This window comes from Rhyacophila brunnea, unplaced genomic scaffold, assembly GCF_057557595.1.
Source record: "Rhyacophila brunnea isolate RB1 unplaced genomic scaffold, BYU_Rbru_1.0 scaffold_20, whole genome shotgun sequence".
Taxonomy (NCBI): domain Eukaryota; kingdom Metazoa; phylum Arthropoda; class Insecta; order Trichoptera; family Rhyacophilidae; genus Rhyacophila; species Rhyacophila brunnea.
This window is the reverse complement of record NW_028232860.1, coordinates 14830714-14853109: the sequence shown is the minus strand read 5'-3', so window position 1 is coordinate 14853109 and position 22396 is coordinate 14830714. Positions and strand designations below refer to the sequence as shown.

Sequence of the window (22396 nt, the reverse complement as noted above, 5' to 3'; positions counted from 1 at the left end):
CACTTTGTTTCGTGATGGCGACGGGCGTATTAATTCTTAAATCGTGTAAAGATGACTAAAAACGTTACCCATTTACTTTAAAAAGAAAACATGTCAATGAATATATTATTATTGTTACTAATAGAACATACGTTAAAGTGCTCACCAGCACCCGTCATATATGCACAGCCGTGGATATGCACGGCCGCTTTCTATGACGCTTTAAACGTGTCTGAAAGAAGTGATTTTAAGTGCTCATTCCGTCCCGAGACGGAGCCGCACGGGACTGATGCTGCAACCATGCACCGTAGTGCTTAAAGAAGAAAGTTAAGAAAGAAAATTTTTGGTTTTTTGGACTGGCTCTGCTGTCCGCTGACGTTAAGCGCTTTGTGTACCCGCATACCAAGTGTCACGAATGGATGGATGAGTCTACAGAAGAGTCGGCATTATCCCGCTCTCCATGCGACGCCGCAAAGTTGGCCTCGGTTGCTATCAGATCTCCATGACCAATTGAGCCCGTGTGAGGACGGACCCTGGCAAACAACTCCGCTCGTTCGAGTTCCATAAGCGGGCATTCCCAGAGGATGTGTTCAACATCTTGGTGGTCATGCCCGCAGGTACAACCCGGCCCATCTACTATCAAGCCAAACTCGTGGAGTCTGGCGGCGAAGTTGCCATGGACGGTGAGGAACTGGCTAATCCAGTGCAATAAACAGAACGTAAAATGGACGTATGTTGGATTTATATGACAAATTATATTTCGTTTGGCATGCGTCATTTGCACCCGCGACCCGCAATCCGCGCATTGCCTAGCCACGATATTTTTAGACCGCGCCTCAACTGAGGTACAGCCTTAAGGTTTTCATAGATGATTTCATTTTATTTTTGGGCCCTGTGGTAAATCTAGCCCTGTTCATTACGCATTCTTCGTATACGATAAGATTTTTTTAAATAATGTATATTTGTGCGATCGATTTCATCATCTTTAGTAGGTATATAATAGGTAAGTAGGTAGCTAACGAAGTAGTAGTAGTAAGAAGTACATAAGTACATCAATGTTTCACTCAACCATATAGGTATTTATATTGTTATTCAATAATAATAATTTATCAAAGCACGTTCTACCTACTTTGACCCGTGTATTTTCAAAATATTTTTAAATTGGGGATTTGTGCACGTGTCCAAACACCCTCCATTCGATATGCCACTGTTTAAAATATAATATGTAACTGATAATAATAATGTACATTTTCTTAAAATGTTATAATATTGATAATAATGATAATGACGAAACTATAACTCTAATAATTATTTGCGATTCACATTCGTAATTTCACGCTCAAGCAGTCAACATTTGTATTCAAGAGCATCTCAATTAATTATATATTTATTTTTTATCACGAAATTATTTGATAACAATTATTAATTATCGTGAAAAGATTGAAAGAAAAGTCGTGAAGTTTTAATTATCGTGTTTCGACTTTTGAATTCTTCCGAGATGGTAGCTGAAAACGGCTTGGAGAACGGTGTTGTGGTCGACGTGAAGAGTGGTTTGGAAGATGTTGCGACGAAAAATGGCAGTGGCAGTGTACCCAGAAACGGTGACGAGAAACACGGAAGTGGATCAGTAGACGATCCGATGTGCGACGCGAATCGGCCGCAGAAGATCACCTTCGAAGATGTTTCCTCGGCAGCTTACAGGATTAAAGGAGGCATCATCAAAACACTATGTGTCGTAAGTTTTCATAACCGGGCTATACACACAGTAAAGCAGCGATTTCTATACTGGAGGCGCGAAAATAATTAATTAATTACAATTAATGTTGAAAAAATGAAATAAAAGGGTCAAATCATAATGTTGAAATTTAAGGCAAATTAGTTTAGGAACGATAATTTTGTTGCTAAACGTGTCTATTTGGTTGAAATTTAAAAAAAAAAGAGTACTTAAATAAATCAATGCAAGGACCACTAATGCATTCATAAAAAATCGGAGCTTTGGAAATCAAAATTACTAAAAAATAAGTTCGCCATGTTTCCACTTTTAAATGATTTCTGCGCCAGATATATATTGAAGCAAACAAAAATCTATTTACTTAGTTCTTGGTTAGTTTGCTAATGCACTTTTCACATTATGTTAGTAATAGTAAAAAAAAGTCGCTGCTTTGTTTCAGAACTATTAAATATTTTAAATATGTGGTTGTGCGCTGCGATTTGATGTGATACCTATATGATGATTGATATATGTACTTAAATGATAACTGCCGTGTAATTTAGGAATCTGGAAAGGATTGACTACTATTAAAATTGATTATGCTAATAAAAAAGCACGTTCATCGCATGAAAAACAAATTAATTTAAACCTTGTTTATTTTAATTTTATTTTTCCTTTTATTTTTGTATTTGTACATTGTTGACTATTTAAAAAGGTGTCTGTATTATTTAATGAAATAAAGGTGGGGGGGAGGCGCCAAGATTAGATTTTTTTAAAAGAGAGGCGTAGTAACATAAAGTTTGGAAACCACTGCAATCAATAAAGGATTATCATGCTAACGTCTGAGATTTTTTTACATTTCACGCATTCGTGAATCAAATAAAATACTATTGTTTACCATTTGACTTCATAAATCAGTATCCGAAAGCTCGAAGACTGCACATTTTGCATTATGACATGGCACATTGTCATAAAAAATTATCTTCAAGGGGGAGAGGCACGCCAGCAGAGAACCTAGCGGAAAAATACGCAGCTTGCAATTTGAGATTTTTTTTTGATAATTTACAATTTCAACTGTACTAATTAATAATTATGTATCTGAAAACATTAAAAAGATTTTTTTTTTTTAATTTAAAGATAAACTGCCAATTATTGTAAAAAAATGTAATAAAATGTGAATTCGTTGCATGGTCAAATCTTATTATTTCATTATATTTTATGGCCATATTTATTATTAAAATTTAGTTTATTAAGTGTTAGATTTTCTGTCGTTTAGATTTTTGACTAATTCATTTTTACAAAAATCGAAAGTGCCGGTAATAGAATGAAACGTTAGTTTTTTGTATCAATCAATGTAGGTATAGTACATTTTGTGTATTTTTTATAGGTACGTTTTTCAATGTTTCAACGAGAAAGTACGCATTTCGAAATAAAAGTACAAAATTTGATATTTTTTTTAAATTCAAATGACAGCGCTAAAATAAAGGACGAGTGTTTGCCATAGCAACGAGGAAATCGGGTCGAGGGTATCGTTTTTTTATTGCGACTCCTCTAGGCACGAGGCCTCTAAAAAGTGCGGGTCATAATCGACCCAATCGACCCAAGACCAAGCATGCGTACCAGACTTATTAACGGCCATCTCTTGCATGTTTTTTTGCTTGTAATTATTACCGAAGTATGCTAGAATATTTATTACCTAAGTACTTACTGATAATTTCAATTATTATTGAATAATAAACAACTGCTCTTGATATCATAATATGATTGCAAAGTTCATAGATTTTAAGATCTTAAATCTTCAAGTGTTTGATAATAAAATATGATTTATTTGACGACATCGAGATAACATTCAATAGTTATTGCAATTACAATACTACGCATTGATAATAATCTTATTTCTAAAAGCGCCCAAATTATTATGGTAATCTTTCGACATAGAATAACCAAATATGAGTACGTTTAGACCGGCGGTGGCGAACCTATGGCACGCGTTTGAAGATAGAGAAAAAACCTAAAATGGTAATAAATGACAGATCGCATTGTACAAAAAATAGCAGGCAAATACTCTTCAGGAATAAGCATTACGTTTAATTTAAATACATAAATGCATAGATCGGTCCTTAGATTTTATGCGTCATATAGGTATAATATTAGAGCACTAACCTCATCAGACGGCGGGGAACGCCGCGCCGTGAACTTCTAATTTTGATCGATTTACAATGCTGAGACCACTGTAGCGAGAGAATGCCCCATCTGTGGGTCTATTCTATGCTTATCGACCGCTAAAGTGATAAAGTGAAAAATATTATCAAACTTAGGGTAGGTTTGTATCAAAATATTAGCACTTATTTTAACAATTACACGAAGCCGGTTTTTATTGTTGCAATAAGTGCTATATTTTAACAGCACCTATCTTGCTGCTGTTAAAATATCGCACTTATTGCAACAATAAAAACCGGCTTCGTGTAATTATTACAATAAGTGCTAATATTTTGATACAAACCTACCCTAAGTTTGATACTATTTATCAATTTAGTGTTCGATAAGTATAGAATAGACCCACTGATCGGAACAATTATATTGTCAATTACCATATACGTATATTACAATAACCAACGTAATTAATATATTACCAAACAACTTCATTTCTACCCACAAAAAATGATTGCACCAAATAAGAAACAAAAACTTGGTGAAGCTAGAAGTAGTAATTCTGGCACACAGTTTCAAAATTGGTGGACCGAAATATATGGCGTAATTGAAAAAAGTGATAAAGTTATATGTGTGCTACGTTCTGTGAGTGGTATCTAGAACATAATCATTTTTTTTAGTAAGATTTTTAAAAACTATTTTTTCGCATAACTGTACTGCTCTCTCATGTCAGAAAGTTGAAAAATAACATTTGGGAAATTTATTGGGAAACAATTAACCCCTCAATACGTAAATATGATAAACTACCGTCGATAGCTACCGATAATCGTCTTGTATAGAAAATAGCTTCTCAGGTGTGATAATAATGAATGTGGAATCGATTCTGTTTTAAAATTTTGGATGCATGACACATATTATATTATTAACATTTTGATGTCGATTTCTTTCAGAAATCTCACCTTTCAAGGGAAACTGGAATGGATATTTACCTGAAAAATGATTATCTTCAATTCACTGGCAGGTAAAGTGAAAGCTCAGTTAGTTTTCCCTTATATACCTATACGTTAATACATTTACCTGCGCATATATTCTATAGACTAGACTGCTTTCGGCCTTTACGGCAGCTGACTAGGGTAAGAAAGTATCGAAATATTAACACTGTCTTATTGTGAACGATTACAATAAGTTCATTGTAATTTTATCAGCACCTGTCTTGGCTATGCTAGACAGTTTTGACTGTTTAGACGGCTAACATATTGTAATTCGATAAAAACCTACCCTATATAGCTGCCGTCGTGACCGAAAGCAGTCTTGTGTATGGAATAGATGCGCTGGAAGATTAATTAGAAATCTATACAAATAAATCTACGAATTTATATTCCTAATTCTATGTTTATGTTGTAAATCACTTTTCTAAAACAACATTCCGTTGTAATAAAAACAGCCGGGTTACATATATTATCTAAATAATTAGTCATTTACAATAACATTGATAACATCATCATTATTATAAATTATCATGCATCGATTTTCAAATCAAACCAATCGATTTGAGGATAATATTATGTATACCAATATAGTGTCAACTTTCATAGTAGGTATCTTGTTTATGTTTACAAAACTATTTAACTAATCGATAATAAATTATTATCTAGTATCTAACTATCTATTGTTTAATAACATAATTAATAATTAATAAAGCTCAAAGATAGCGCTTATATTTTATTGATACGGATTATATCATCATGAATAATAAATAATCTTTATTATTTCTTATGATATCAGTTGTAGCTAATTATTTAAACTATTTCTTTATGTGGCGTAGAGGGTCTACAATGCTCTACGTCTACGGTATACCAACGACATATTATAAACAGGGCTTCGAACCGGAACTGAACCGAAAACCGAAAAACTCGTTATTTTCGTCGGAACGAAAACCGGAACCTGACCTAAAAAAATATATCATTTTTTTCGGTTCGGTACATGTTCAAATACGTGCGTTAACATGATCTTACTCCCCACTTCAGTTGTCGTTCAGTTGTCGTGACGCATTTCTACATAATTCTCATAATTTATAATACTAATTTAAATAAAATGTATGGCTGCAGTCGTGCGGTGCAATATAACCATTGGTTTTGGAGCGTGGCGCCGGGATATCATCAGTGCCATATAAGTATTCTAAACTAGGGTAGAATTTTTTTTAATACAAATAAAAACATTTAAAAAATAATCGAAAACTGAACCGAAAACCGGAAAAACCGTTATTTTTTTCGGATGATCCGAAACGAAAACCCCAACGAAAAAAAATAGAGGTTCGAAGGCCTGCATATAAATGGTTTATAGATTCATTGGACATGTTATTTTGTATTAATATACAGACAACGTTTTATAATACTTTGTTTAGATTCTTTAGAAGATATACCTACATATAAGCCGCATTTAGACCAAGTGAGCGAATCGTTGTTTTTCCCCCACTCCAGCGTCATTCTTGTGCCTCGCTTAACAAAAAGCGAGAGAATATCTCTGGAGTGGGGGAAGAACAAACATTCGCTCGCTTGGTCTAAATGCGGCTTTAAAGAAATTATACCTTTTGTTTTACGAAAATATAAACTGCCGTTTTTGTTTCCAGAGATTGATCAAAACACTATATTATTATTATTGCAATTATTTATTCCGGTACTTGATTCAAAAATCTCAAGGTTCTTGTGTTTTTTTAGTTTCAAAGAAAGGGGCGCCCGAAACACGCTAATTTTATTATCAGAGGAAAAGAAGAGGAAAGGAGTAATTTCAGCATCGCTAGGGAATCATTCCCAAGGATTGAGTTACCATGGAAACCTTCTTAATATTCCCGTCACAGTGGTGATGCCCATAGTTGCTCCGATAATGAAAGTACAAAAGTGCAAGGACTTTAATGCCACCGTTATTGTGGCGGGAAACGATATGACAGAATCCAAAGAGATCGCAATCAAGATGGCGCATGAACAGGGCCTTACATACATAAATGGGTAAGTAAATTAACAGATCTTTAAACTTAATTAAGGAATTTGGATAAGACTGCATAAAACGGCAAACAAAAATATCGAGACCCTTGTATCACAGAGGTGGAATTCTGAACTCGAAACGTAAACTGGGTAATCAGGTATAATTCAGTCGAGGTCATTGAAAACGTAAGATATTTTAATTAAAATGGGTATCGTGTCCATGGCCCTCACAAGGGGGTGGCTGGGCTTAGGCAGGGCCTGGCGTGATGGGTCGACTAGATAAGTGGGATAAACGCACATTAAAAATGTGCTAGTAAAATAGTACAAAAGTCGCCTGGAGCACTATTTTACTTCAATGATATTACAATTTTAAAATATTTGGTTATGCGATACAATTTCTGATTATTGTGTGTCAATTACTCGACAACTCCATAATTCAAGTAGACGTTTTCAAAAATACAAACTCGAACATCATTTGGAAAATGCTTGTATAGTGTCACATTACCTTTAACCTTAGCGATAGGTAGGGGGTCCACCAAAGATTCTAGCCTGGGGGCCATGATCGTGTCATACCGGACTAAGTTATATTATTAAAATACACATCAGCAACGCAAAATAAACCAATAACAGTTAAAATTATGGGAGTGGTAGACCTCTAAGGAAGGGAGTTGAAATTCGGCAGAAATGTAGCTTTCAATCTCCTCATTGACCAAAAATAGTCCCAGTGTCCTAAGTCGCGAGGGGCATTTTACGGGTAGAGTTTAATGAAGTATGTTCGTATCCAAGGCGCCGTCATCTGCTACATTTACCGTAGATATTTAGGTATTAGGATGATTAGTTGGAGAATGCTGTAGGTACAGTTGTCCTCTAATAATATGGCACAATTACTATAGTTTTTTGGTTGTTATACTACGTGAGACTTATCGGTCCTTTCCCACTCGTTTGAGGATGTCAACATTAATTTTATTGTCACTTGTCAGTTCAAAATAAAATTGAGGATGCGTCCATTGTGGACCCCACATCCTAAACAGGTCACGATTTTTGGCGGGGTTAGGGTTTTAAGGATAGTGTGATGCACTACATCAGCGATTCCCAAATGGTATTTTGCGGAATTTTATAATGGTTTCGTAAGGTGAAATTAAGGATATTCAGTGTATTTGTATTTTAAAATAAATCCACTTGAATTATTGCGTTGTCAGCACTCGGTATCATATTATGAAGTACTAATCGTGACCCTTTTTTATGGTAGCCAAGTAACATGCGACGCTCATCATATTTTATAAATAGTCATTTTTATTAGGTGGCTTAATTTTCCGTGATTAGCATCCATATCTACATGGCATAAAAAATGATTGGGAGTAGATAGATTCAGCGCTCGAAATGGACCGGAACGCGCCGGAGCGCAGCTCCTGCAGCCCGATTTCCTAACTATCGTCTGGTGCCACACGATAGGTACATGCCGCCCGCTCGAGCGTGTATTGGCTGACGTCACAATTACGTCATGTCGTCTGGTGCCACACGAGACGATAGTTAGGAAATCGGGCCCCTGTTCGTGAAACCCTCAAAATTATCGCTCCGTCTCATAGAAAAAGTGAAGTATTAAAAATTCATAAAATTAATGTAGGTACCTACCTACTTCATATATATTTTAAAGTTTATACGAACCTTGTCAGATTTATAGTAAAAAAAATACATTTATGACGTAAACCTCAATTTTCAGCTGCGGCGTCGATGACATTATGCCTTAATCTTGCTTTCCACAATTTTAAAGATAGTCACTTCATTTGACCGGCCGAGCTTACATCTAATTATTACATAAATACGAGTAATATGGAAATATTTTCGGAAAATTATCAAGGGCGCCGGTTCGTAAAATGTTCCATTTCGAGCGCTGGATAGATACCCAAACAGTAGCGAACCAAACGTCTCGGGTATAGATCGCGATTGCAAAGAAGATGTCTCATTTTTTAAAGGAACAAAATCTATCTTTATTTTTAAATTAAATGTGTAGGTTTTGTCGAGAAAAATTACGTCATTATTGCCAAAAACAATTGCGCCGTCCAATAATCAAAAGATAATAAATATGTTTAGTTCGCAGTCAATTTTGTTATCATGGTTTTATGTTTTGTTTTTTCTTGTATGTCGCATTAATGATTATTTTTATTGAATGATAGATACGCTTTGTTGGTTACGGGGAGATATCAATGTTAGGTTATGTGGGTGGATTATTTATTGAATATACCCACTTATCAAAAGCTCTATGTAAAAATACATTTCAGTCGATCAATTCTAACAACCGGTACGAAACTCTGGGAATTAGGTTTCATAATATGGAAATCAAATGATAGCACGGTGGTGTAATTTAATAATTTAGGGAAGGGTCTTCGTAACAACTGAAATGGGTTCTGTATCGGCGGACCCAATATAAGTTAAATTATAATTATTATGTATTAATGTCGAAACCATTGCTATTTTAGTATTCCGAGAGAATGAAAAAAGTAAATTATCATGTTCGCTCCCAATCGGAGGGAATGGGACAACTGGGCCCCAGGACAATTGGGCGCCGCTCTGTCGAATGAAAAAAATAGACGTTTGAATTTTAATCAGTTTCTATCTAATTAGTAGTTTTAATTCATTTTGCTCTTATCATAATGTTTTTTATTGCAGCTTGAGGCTTTATATAAAAATAAAAGAACTTTCTTCTCGTTGGAACTTAAACATATGCACAATTACCTAAATCATTATTTAAGTGTGCATATTTAAATTCTCACCATATATTAAATAATAATTTAAATATATATTTTAAAAGTACCTATAATTGAGTATAATTATTCACGAACGTCTATTTATTTTTCATTCGATTGCATGGCGCCCAGTTGTCCTGGCGCCGAATCGTCCTAGACCCAATCGGAGCATATGTTAAGATACTTGTTTTATGATAAATAGATGTTAACCGTTCGCCCAACCCATTGGGTCCCTGCACTGGATCAAACACATACTGAAAAAAAAGCATTTTTGTGTCCAGTAGCAGAATCTAACATGCGACCCACAGCTCCATAGACGACCGCTCTACCAACCAGGCCACCCGTTAGTTAAATGAATATGTTACATAATTAATATAGTAAAAAAAAATCGGCTGGATTAAATTGAATTTTAAAAACTAACCAACACACTGTAATCTAAGTTCAATGAAAACAAATACGTTTAACTGACAAAGTTTAGTATGCATTATTTATGTATTATCTTAAGAGCCTACTGAGATACCCGGGGTTCCAGCGGCTAGCTCAGGTGTCCATCGAACCCCGGATTCACAAAAAAAGATATAAACGATTGGAGTGTAAATAAAACACTTTTTCTTTTTCAAACTTCGCGTACCCACGCCATTCTACAAAAAGGACTCTCGTGATTGGCCAAATTTTATGGCGTGATGTTTTTTTGATTTGACGAATCACGAGGACCACCCCGGCGCAGGCGCGTGGAAATTTGGACGTTGCCGACAAGCGCGGCAAAATTTATTATATGAATACTTATATTTAGTCTTAAAATTATCTCTTTCATCCATCATCATTTATACTTTTTAAATTAAATTAAATTTATCTTAATCGCACCTCCGCCCAACATGCGATCCTCACACACCGGACGAAGGCCCTCACCTATGAATAAAAAATACTTACGTGGTTGAGCAAGGAATCAGATTAGATGTTTTATGAAGCCGTTTCTAGAGGTCAGGGTTACGTTTCGACTTATAGCTACTAAATGATTATTTTACACCGGGAGAAGCCCGCCTGTAACAGGGGTGTATCACTACCTCCACCCTTCACCACTGGAGTTACATAAATAATATTTTATCGTGCTTTTCCCTTTTAGATATGATCATCCACATATCATGGCCGGCCAAGGAACAGTTGGACTCGAAATAATGGAAGATGTTCCTGATGTGCACACAGTTATTGTACCAGTTGGCGGGGGTGGACTCATTGCAGGTGTAGCTACTGCAATCAAGAACCTCAAACCAGACGTCCAAATCTATGTAAGTTGCTAATTATATTAATAGAATTACTATATACGTACATACAGATAAGCGCGTTGTATGATTCAATGTATCGTTTCCATATATTATGTGTTTATTTGTATCTAACATTATTATGCAATACCAACGTTTAAATTATTATACAGAACATTTATGATTAAATTAATTTTTTTCATTTGAAGAGAAACTTTTTACGAGCGGTACTGAAAGTTTGTTTGATTTGTAACGAAATACCGTCACAGCCGATTCGAAAATCAAATTACATAAAAGCCCACGGTCTGCCTTGTATCACAGACCTCTCGATTTATAGCAGACATCGCTAGCGATTGCACCAATGTTCAGATGTTCCGGGGTAAATGTGAAAATTGTAGAGAAAACTTAGTACCTACCTACACTGTTATAGAATATTATTAGATATAATGCATGGATCAATAAATAAATTTATGATTAACCGAATTTCTACAGTATTATATTATTATATTGTTAATAACACAGAACACCCCAATACACTACATTTTTACGCAGGGTTTTGAATGTGAGTGTCCTACGAAAATGAAACACACATTACAGACGTGCAATAGTGTGTGTTGCAACCTTCAAATACACCAATATTGAATGAGCGTCAGTGCATAAAGCGAGAACAGTGGTCAGACGAAGGTCAAGCTTAGAATGACGTTTTCTTGACACGTGTTTAAGTTTATCCCATATTCTTCCACACTCGAGATCGGTCGAGTGTAGCTCCACACCCGTTAGGTATTTCAGTTCCCATTGTTGGGTCACTACTATTGGTGTAGTCGCTGTGGTGTCACCAATTTGGGTGTTGAGGATGAAGATGATGAAGAAGTCGAAGATGATGTATGTAGGAGCGAGTTTTATTAGCAGCGTAACGATTGGTACAATAGGATAAATACAATGACAGTACATATAATCTACTGAGATAGTTACGAGCCAGGTACTTGGATTCGAGTGACATTTTGATAAATCGTTCTTCGTTATTTATACAGTCAAAAGTAATACATAAACATTATATTCTAGTACATAATGATCTTGAAGGAGTCAGCGGATTAAATTCGAGTAGCTTGTGAATTTTATTTATTATTACAGTCGTAATGTAATATGAGACTATGGGAATAGATATTCGACTACTTTTCCATTGCGATAACGTATTTCATATCGCTTTTCGATCCGCTGCTATAGACAAAAGTTGTTTACTGGAATATGATTCGCTGGAATTGGTTGAATAATTTGATACACTCAAAATAGATATCTGATCACTAATATACTGACAGCTACACCATTATATCTGAGTTCCCTGGTTAACTCATTCGCTGCTGAGTAGATAATGATTTTTTAATTAGCACCTTTAAAATGCACGTTAAAGAAAAAAAAAAAAAAAAATGCACGTTAATTACATCGATCGGCCGCCTGGTCATTACGCGCCGGGTGCGTCTTCCGCGTCCAAAGTATTAATACTTTAACGGAAATCAATCGACGCCATCATTCGTTTGATTGAGGGGAATATAAAATGGACGAGCCTCTCAAGTCTGACGAAAAAAATAATCTACAATAAGCTATAATTTATAATTTATAATTTCATTCTTTATTTTTCTGTTATGCAATACTTGTTTATGCAAAAAATGATATTGAAACAATAAAGATAAAAATGTGTTTATTATGAAATACGAGAAAACAATAATATAATACCTACCTATATATTTTAGAATTCAGATAGGTATAATGTATTAATTGATTATTTAATCTTGTCATTATAATACACTGTTTATGTAAATTGTAAAATGACAAATTAGGATAATTGAATCAAAAAAAATCTTAGAAATTTAATTATACATTTAAAGTTTGTCGATAGCTGTATTGATCGCATAAACAGGGTCGTATCCGAAGGATCATAAAAGGGCATATTTAAAAAAATATTAATTTTGTATATATGTAAAATTTAATATTTCAGACTCTATTGATATTAGACGAAATGATAACCATCGTTGTTAAATAATGGTGTTGGTTATTTTTTTTAATTCGTAGCAATCTAAAAAAATACTTCTCCCATTAGTTTTTTTGTCAGGACCCAGGGGCCAAAATATTATATACCTAACCGTTTTTTTTTTAAACGGTACATGTTCAAACACACGCGTTAACATGATCTTACTTCCTTCTTCAGTTTTAGTCTGTCAATTTATGGCTACGGCCGTATGTTGTAGCTTAACCACTGGGGAATGCCAAAAGAAATGGCGTATTTCAAAAAAACACTACCTACCTTATTCTTAGGTCAATAATTATTATAAAGCAATCATTATTCGTAGGAAGTTTATGACACTTGAATGGTCAAAGACATAGCTTATAATTAGTATCTTTAGAATTATCTTCAAATGTGTTAATTTTGCCCATTTTTGGAATAATAAAATGCCTAATTCTTGTCAAATTTGGGAACACAGAGATTATCAATATAATTTTTGATCGTAAATATTTCACTATAATAATGTCGACATAAATTATACTAATGGTTTTACAAATGTGTTTAAAAATTAATAAATGTAAAAAATCTTAACACCACATGGATGTACTTACTGAAATATGACTATATTCTAAAACATTAGAGCGAGAGGTTTAAAAGAACACTATTATATGTAATAAAAATACTTATAATAAATATAAAGGATAATAAGGCTTCAAAATTATATAAATAGATTATCTACAACGTTTAAGGAATGTCCAGAATTATGGTTTGAAAATACAAAAAAAGCTCCATTTTGACCTACGCTGAGCATGTCCGCCCTTCACGAATTCACATTTTATAAGATTTCTTGGTTCTTGTCCGGTTTACAGGAAGCTGTAATACTGGATTATTTGTTATATTAGGTTAGGTTAAGTTATGTTAGGTTAGGTTAGGTTATCATTCTTGAATTCATGAATTTTGCCAAAATCGGCTGTGAAAATTAGCGCGGTTCCCACCTGGTCTCCTGTAAACCGACTTGTACCGATATCTTTTTAATTATTGTTAGTCTTTGACTTTACTATTACTTAAAATATTTGTAAAGTAAAAATGTAAATTATCAAAATAATGTCTCAAATCGCTAGCTTCGTATTTTTCCGCTAGGTGCCTCTGGTAGGTGGAGTATTTGCCTTAATATGTTTCTTTCATGGATGGATTTACCGGCACTCTGCGTGCGCACATGAAAACCTAACTGGGCCTCGTGCTGATAAGTGTCCCCAAAGTGCCTGATCATAAAATATTAAGTAAATATTTCATTATGTCTAACTCATTAAAAAAATACCTACAAATAAAAAGACGTACTTAGCAAGGATAATAACTTTCCGGAATAATTTACTAAAATTTAAAAACATCCAAAATACATTATACATAATCTGGTTTACCAAGGAAAGCCAAATGTAGGTACAAATAGCTGCCATGTGAATTGATGTTTTTAGACTTATATAAACATATTCATGCCATAAACTCAATGTTATTTTTTTTTTTTAAACATATCGCACCGTGAGTGTAAAACCAAGGACATATTTTGGATATATTAGGGTTTGAAGTCTTCGTTTTGTTAGGACAAATAGAGTTTCTAAAAAAAAAACATAATATTTAGTTTATATCTACATTATATTGTATGTTCTTTCAGTTACTTCACTTTTACATGGTCAAGTTTACGACTTTTGCAGTTGTTTTGCATTTAATCTCGAAATTGAAAAATTTGCAGATGCCTTGGATTTACACTCACGGTGCGATATGTAGAAATACGGTTTTTGTGCAATTTGCCATATTTATGTAGGTTGTTAAATATGGTTTAAATATGGGGCCCCTATTTGTCAGCGTCTTCTCTGATTGGTTAAATCTCTTAAATTTGTATAATATAAAGTTAGCCTTTTTTTTAACGCATGATAGTAATATAATAATCTAATATATAAAAATTAATATTTGTGTGTTTGTTTGTTCGTATTGAATGCGCAGCCACACCGTTCATCCGATTGCAATAAAACTTTGTAAACTTATTGCTTGCACTTGCGGGAAGAGTATAGGCTATACTGATATATAAAAATGAATGTCTGTCTGTCTGTATGTCTGTCTGTCTGTGTGTCTGTCCCGTATGCGTTCCTATACCATTCATCCGATTGCGATGAAATTTTGGTAAGTGGTTATATGCACACCCATGAAGGTTTCTGAATTAAAAAAATCATCATCATCTTCTTCTTCTTCATTCAATTTTCTTTTATTCGTATGGTTCCTATACCATTCATCCGATTGCAATAAAATTTTGGTAAATGGTTGTATGCACACCCATTAAGGTTTCTGAATTAGAAAAATTATCATCTTCTTCTTCTTCTTCATTCTATCTTCTTTTATTCGTATGGTTCCTATACCATTCATCCGATTGCGATGAAACCTTCGTCAGTTGTTGTGTTAACACCCGCAAAGGTTTCTGAAATAGTACAACCATCTTCTTCTTCTTCTTTTTCTTCATTCTATCTTCTTTTATTCGTATGGTCCCTATACCATTCATCCGATTGCAATGAAACTTCGTCAGTTGTTGTGGTAACACCCGCAATGGTTTTTGAATTAGTACAACCATCTTCTTCTTCTTCTTCTATTCGTATGCGTTCTAATTCCATTCATCCGATTGCAATAAAATTTTCGTCAGTAATTGTGCCAACACCCGCGAGGTTTCTGAATTTTACAACCATCTTCTTCTTCTTCTTCATTCTATCTTCTTTTATTCGTATGGTCCTTATACCATTCATCCAATTGCAATGAAATTTTCGTCAGTAATTGTGCCAACACCCGCGAAGGTTTCTGAATTAGTACAACCATCTTCTTCTTCTATTATATCTTCTTCTATTCGTATGCGTTCCTATACCATTCATCCGATTGCAATGAAATTTTGATCAAGTGTTGTGCTCACGCCGCAAAGGTTTCTGAATTGATACAACTATTTTCTTTTTCTTCTATTCTATCTTCTTCTATTTGTATGCGTTCTTATACCATTCATCCGATTGCGATGAAATCTTGAACAATTGTTGTGAGCACGCCCGCGAAAGGTTCTGAATTAGTACAACCATCTTCTTCTTCTTCTATTCGTATGCGTTCCTATACCATTCATCCGATTGCAATGAAAATTTGATCAAGTGTTGTGTTTACGCCCGCAATCTGAATTGATACAGCCATTTTCTTTTTCTTCTATTCTATCTTCTTCTATTCGTATGCGTTCTTATACCATTCATCCAACTGCGATGAAATTTTGACCAGTTGTTGTGCGCAAGCCCGCGAAGGTTTCTGAATTAGTACAACCATCTTCTTCTTCTTCTATTCGTATGCGTTCCTATACCATTCATCCGATTGCAATGAAACTTTGGTGAGTTGTCGTGCGCACGCCTGCAAAGGTTTCTGAATTAGTACAACCATCATCTTCTTCTTCTATTCGAATGCGTACTTACACCATTCATCCGATTGCAATGAAACTTTGGTGAGTTGTCGTGCGCATGCCCACGAAGATTTCTGAATTAGAAAATCATCTTCTACTTCTATTCGTATGCGTTCCTATACCATTCATCCGATTGCAATGACATTTCTATCAAGTGTTGTGCCCTTGGCCGCAAAGGTTTCTGAATTAGTACGATCATCTTTTTCTTCTTCTATTTGTATGCGTTCTTATGCCATTCATCCGATTGTGATGAAATTTTGACCAGTTGTTGTGCGCACGCCCGCAAAGGTTTTTGAATTAGTACAACCATCTTCTTCTTCTTCTATTCGTATGTGTTCCTATTCCATTAATTCGACTGCAATGAAACTTTGGTGAGTTGTCATGTGCATGCCCACGAAGATTTCTGAATTAGAAAATCATCTTCTTCTACTATTCGTATGCGTTCCTATACCAATCATCCGATTGCGATGAAACTTTTGTCAGTTGGTGTGCGCACACCTGCAAAGGTTTCTAAATTATTATTATATAAAATACAAAGTTTGTTGTTTGTTTGTTCCATCCAATTTAGATTTTTTTTTTACTACATATTAATAACATTAATAACGTTTTAATATTTTGGATTCGATTTTAATTTAGTGTTCTTATGTTTGACCTTTACTCCTATTAGAATTATTTTCATATTGCCATATTGTATTACACAGATATTTTAATATTAAAAAAATAATTACCTCTTATTATTTTTCAAATATCTAAGATAAATATAACCACGAAGCGACCCTGTGCGAAGCCGGGTACTTCAGCTAGTCTAATATATAAAAATTAATATTTGTGTGTTTGTTTGTTCGTATTTAATGCGCAGCCATACCGTTCATCCGATTGCGATAAAACTTTGTAAACTTATTGCTTGCACTTGCGGGAAGAGTATAGGCTATACTAATATATAAAAATGAATGTCTGTCTGTCTGTATGTCTGTCTGTCTGTGTGTCTGTCCCGTATGCGTTCCTATACCATTCATCCGATTGCAATGAAATTTTGGTAAGTGGTTGTATGCATACCCATAAAGGTTTCTGAATTAGAAAAATTATCATCTTCTTCTTCTTCTTCATTATATTTTCTTTTATTCGTATGGTTCCTATACCATTCATCCGATTGCAATGAAATTTTGGTAAGTGGTTGTATGCACACCCATAAAGGTTTCTGAATTAGAAAAATCATCATCTTCTTCTTCTTCTTCATTCTATCTTCTTTTATTCGTATGGTTCCTATACCATTCATCCGATTGCAATGAAATTTTGGCAAGTGGTTGTATGCACACCCATAAAGGTTTCTAAATTAGAAAAATCATCATCTTCTTCTTCTTCTTCATTCTATCTTCTTTTATTCGTATGGTCCCTATACCATTTATCCGATTGCAATGAAACCTTCATCAGTTGTTGTGGTAACACCCGCAATGGTTTTTGAATTAGTACAACCATCTTCTTCTTCTTCTTCTTCTTCTTCTATTCTATATTCTTCTATTCGTATGCGTTCCTATTCCATTCATCCGATTGCAATAAAATTTTCGTCAGTAATTGTGCCAACACCAGCAAAGGTTTCTGAATTAGTACAACTATCTTCTTCTTCTTCTTCTTCTTCTTCTTCATTCTATCTTCTTTTATTCGTATGGTCCCTATACCATTCATCCGATTGCAATGAAACCTTCATCAGTTATTGTGGTAACACCCGCAATGGTTTTTTAATTAGTACAACCATCTTCTTCTTCTTCTTCTTCTATTCTATATTCTTCTATTCGTATGCGTTCCTATTCTATTCATCCGATTGCAATAAAATTTTCGTTAGTAATTGTGCCTACACCCGCGAAGGTTTCTGAATTAGTACAACCATCTTATTTTTCTTCTTCTTCTTCATTCTATCTTCTTTTATTCGTATGGTCCCTATACCATTTATCCGATTGCGATGAAACCTTCGTCAGTTGTTGTGGTAACACCCGCAATGGTTTTTGAATTAGTACAACTATCTTCTTCTTCTTCTTCTTCTATTCTATATTCTTCTATTCGTATGCGTTTCTATTCCATTCATCCGATTGCAACAAATTTTTCGTCAGTAATTGTGCCAACACCCGCGAAGGTTTCTGAATTGGTACAACCATCTTCTTCTTCTATTCTATCTTCTATTCGTATGCGTTCCTATACCATTCATCCGATTGCAATGAAATTTTGATCAACTGTTGTGCTCACGCCGCAAAGGTCTCTGAATTGTTACAACTATTTTCTTTTTCTTCTATTCTATCTTCTTCTATTTGTATGCGTTCTTATACCATTCATCCGATTGCGATGAAATTTTGACCAGTTGTTGTGAGCACGCCCGCAAAGAGTTCTGAATTAGTACAACCATCTTCTTCTTCTTCTATTCGTATGCGTTCCTATACCATTCATCCGATTGCAATGAAACTTTGGTGAGTTGTTGTGCCCTTGCCCGCAAAGGTTTCTGAATTACTACAATCATCTTTTTCTTCTTCTATTTGTATGCGTTCTTATGCCATTCATCCGATTGTGATGAAATTTTGACCAGTTGTTGTGCGCAAGCCCGTGAAGGTTTTTTAATTAGTACAACCATCTTCTTCTTCTTCTATTCGTATGCGTTCTTATACCATTAATCCGATTGCAATGAAACTTTGGTGAGTTGTCATGCGCATGCCCACAAAGGTTTCTGAATTATAAAATCATCTTCTTATACTATTCGTATGCGTTCCTATACCATTCATCCGATTGCGATGAAACTTTTGTCAGTTGTGTGCGGTTTCTAAACTATTATTATATAACATACAAAGTTTGTTGTTTGTTTGTTCCATCCAATTTTGATTTTTTTTTTACTACATATTTATAACATTAATAACGTTTTCATATTTTGGATTCGATATTAATTTAGTGTTCTTATGTTTGACCTTTACTCCTATTATAATTATTTTCATATTGCCATATTGTATTACACAGATATTTTAATATTAAAGAAATAATTACCTCTTATTATTTTTCAAATATCTAAGATAAATATAACCACGAAGCGACCCCGTGCGAAGCCGGGTACTTCAGCTAGTATTATATATAAATAAGTTGGTATTACAAATTTATCAGAGAAATATTATAACTTAGCCGAGTATCATGAATGATAATATAAAAAAATAAAGACATAAAAATTCTACGTCACGTAATTGTCATAAAATCATATCTACAATAACACAATGACCTTAATTTTATGATTCTGTTTTTCTTGACATTATCAACTATCATATTATTACTATCACTCTACGCTCCCATGACTATTATATTATTTAAATAAAAACAAGAAATAATTTATCTATAATTATGTGGATTCTTTTTTTAAATTGACTAGCATAGATAATCTTGTTCGCCTCATGAAGAGGATTCTGAAAAGATTTGTTTAGGAGAAATTTAGAAATGCTCCTACTCAAAATGATATTCAGAATCTTAATTATATAAGAATGATGCTGACATTCTAATTAATTAATCTAATTAATACATAATATTATTGTGATATCAAACAATTTAAGTAAAGCTGATTAAAAATCATCAGAAAAATAAAATAATAATTAATTATCTGTCATAAAAATAGCATTTTATATTGTTACTAGCTGACCCGGCAAACGTTGTTCTGCCATATAAAATATTTCTAGTGAATATTTTGGTTATTAAATAAAAAATAACGAATGTATCGTAAGTGTGTGGGGATGGGATCTATGACAGAAAGAGGAATAGAGCGCTGTAGACGATGACCGCCGATAAAAACAAAAAAACATCAACCATTCATTTTCTCAATTCAAAATGAGTAATGATGTTCATAATGAATGAATTACCTGTGACAGGATCTCGTTATTTAATGTTTATGCAATATCCGTCTTGTCCCTTCCAGAAAAATAGCGGATATTGGAGAGCGTCGTATGAACGGTGTGTGTCAGCGATGAACTCCAGATTATTGTTTCTTCTTCGAATCACGATTTCTCGCGTCGATGTGCGGTCGCCAACCATGATTCCAGCAATGTCGTCAACAACAGGCACATTGAATTGACACACGTGCTCTCTAGCTGGTGTTTTATCAGTATTGATGACAATAGCGTGATTGTCACTTTGCAATTCGTGCATGTTAGGGAATCCAATCCCGAGCCAAAATTCTGATCCCGGGATTTCGGGATTACAATTTGACAATCCCGGGATTGGCATTTTTTTCGATTGTTAATATAATTTTTTTATATTCACAAATAACATTAATAAAATCGGTCAAAAATAAATCTAGTATAATTTATACTATTTAAGACATATTATATTGTTAATATTGTATACGTTCAATCTTGAAAATACATTGGAGTAAATAATATTGTAATATAAATAATAATGTGAATTTAATATGAGATTGCTGTTTCTGATAGTAAAGACTAATCGAATGGATTAGTGAGATTTAAAATAGTAAAGCAAATAATCATGGCGTACTTATGGCCTTTCCGCTTCATAAATCTTATTAGTCAGCCAAATATGAAACTGCCGTAAAACGTATGAGATCATGGTGGAATTACTTTGTTAAAAGTGCGAAGCATTGTTTTTTCAATCTTTCTCATTTTTAATAATTTATGTGAAAAAATAAAATAAATCGGCAACTTACACATGGGTATAAATCAAACTTCACTCAAACTCAGTTTATTTCTAATGTAGTTATTTTTTATTATAAGTATTTTTTCTGTTATATTTTTGCTTTTATTTTATGTTCCATAAAAATTGGTAAAAAAATTCAATCCCGAAATCCCGGGATTATGTTTATCAATTCCGGGATTCATAGGTATCGAAAATAGCTCGGGATCCCGGGATTTCAATCCCTAGTGCATGTGTGCTTTGAAGAATTTCAATAATTCATTGTGCTCATTCAACAGGGCGTCCAGTTCGCCGACGATGCGCCTGGCATTAGGCGAATTGAGGCTATTGTAGCCGCAACGTGCATCCACATGATTGATGTCCTCACCGCCCATGAAGTATATTTGTAAAAAATTATGTTGTTCGTTTGGCATTGGCAGCAATGAGCCTACTTTGTGGTATACTTGGCCTTTGATTTTGAACGTAGAATGGAATTGTTGACCATTTGCCGCAGTATTGTGAACTATTTCTGTTGCTCCGAACGAAGTCATTTGGAAGCATGAATTGAATGTGCGAATGGACTTCAGGAACAGGTTTGAATCTGAAACCGTGTCGATGAGCAAGCCGTTCAATGGTTCTGGTGGTATCTCAATTTCTGGTAGTTGCACTTTTCCTGATGCGCAACACATCCCGGCTGACTCATGTTTGAATTTGAGCGCATGACAATGGGGACATTCTTTGTCCATAGCACCAATCAGCACTTTCGGATGAGCGGAATATTCAATATCTGGCTCGTACTCGAATGCGAGACGAAGAAACGAAGCGGATATAAATGTTCGATGTACTTGTTGGCGTTGTTGGTCATTTGCTCTGCGTGTATTAACTACGAACCGGCGCGCTTGGCTCCGTTCCAATTGTCGTTGTTGATTTCGTTCAGCTCGTGCCTCTTGTGATTGAGATGCACGCAATTGCGACATGCTTACACGCACATTTTTGTTATCTTGTTGGATTTGTTCGTCTGTTCTTTCTGCTCTACTATTTCGCATGTTTGTTGCTTTGTTCGTTCGACGGCCCAAATGGCCCCCCTTGCGTCTTGCTGGCATTGTGACTTTGATACACGCACATAAAAATAGATAAATTAAAATAAATCATACAAAATTTTGCACGCACTGCGTTGTGATATGCCGAATGAAAATGACATGACGCTTCTCTTGAATTCTTCTCAGACGTAGCGCCATCTGTCATTCAACAACATAAATAATTTCGTTCTGTTTGAAATACGAACGACGGTTAAATTTGTTCATACAAAATAATATAATCGCGATTAAAAAATGAGAGGGTGGGGGTAGGAGGCTGAAAATTTGGAGTTATAGGTATTTTTTTACGCCAAATAATAAAAAAAATACAAAAAAAAAATTGTCAAAAAAATAAAAGAAAATTTTTCTGGATAGAGATACCCTAATCA

At 34.4% G+C, this 22396-nt stretch overlaps 1 protein-coding gene across 1 annotated transcript in view; it reads left to right on the top strand.

Moving 5' to 3' along the window:
- The first annotated feature begins 1281 nt into the window (after nt 1–1281).
- Srr (Serine racemase) overlaps nt 1282–22396 on the top strand; it is a 31668-nt gene continuing 10553 nt past the window's right edge. Inside the window, exons 1-4 of the mRNA XM_085948053.1 lie at nt 1282–1714; nt 4792–4862; nt 6559–6846; nt 10690–10852. Coding sequence (XP_085804179.1) covers nt 1478–1714; nt 4792–4862; nt 6559–6846; nt 10690–10852 — 759 coding nt within the window. The 5' untranslated portion in view covers nt 1282–1477. The remainder of the gene's footprint in view (nt 1715–4791; nt 4863–6558; nt 6847–10689; nt 10853–22396) is intronic.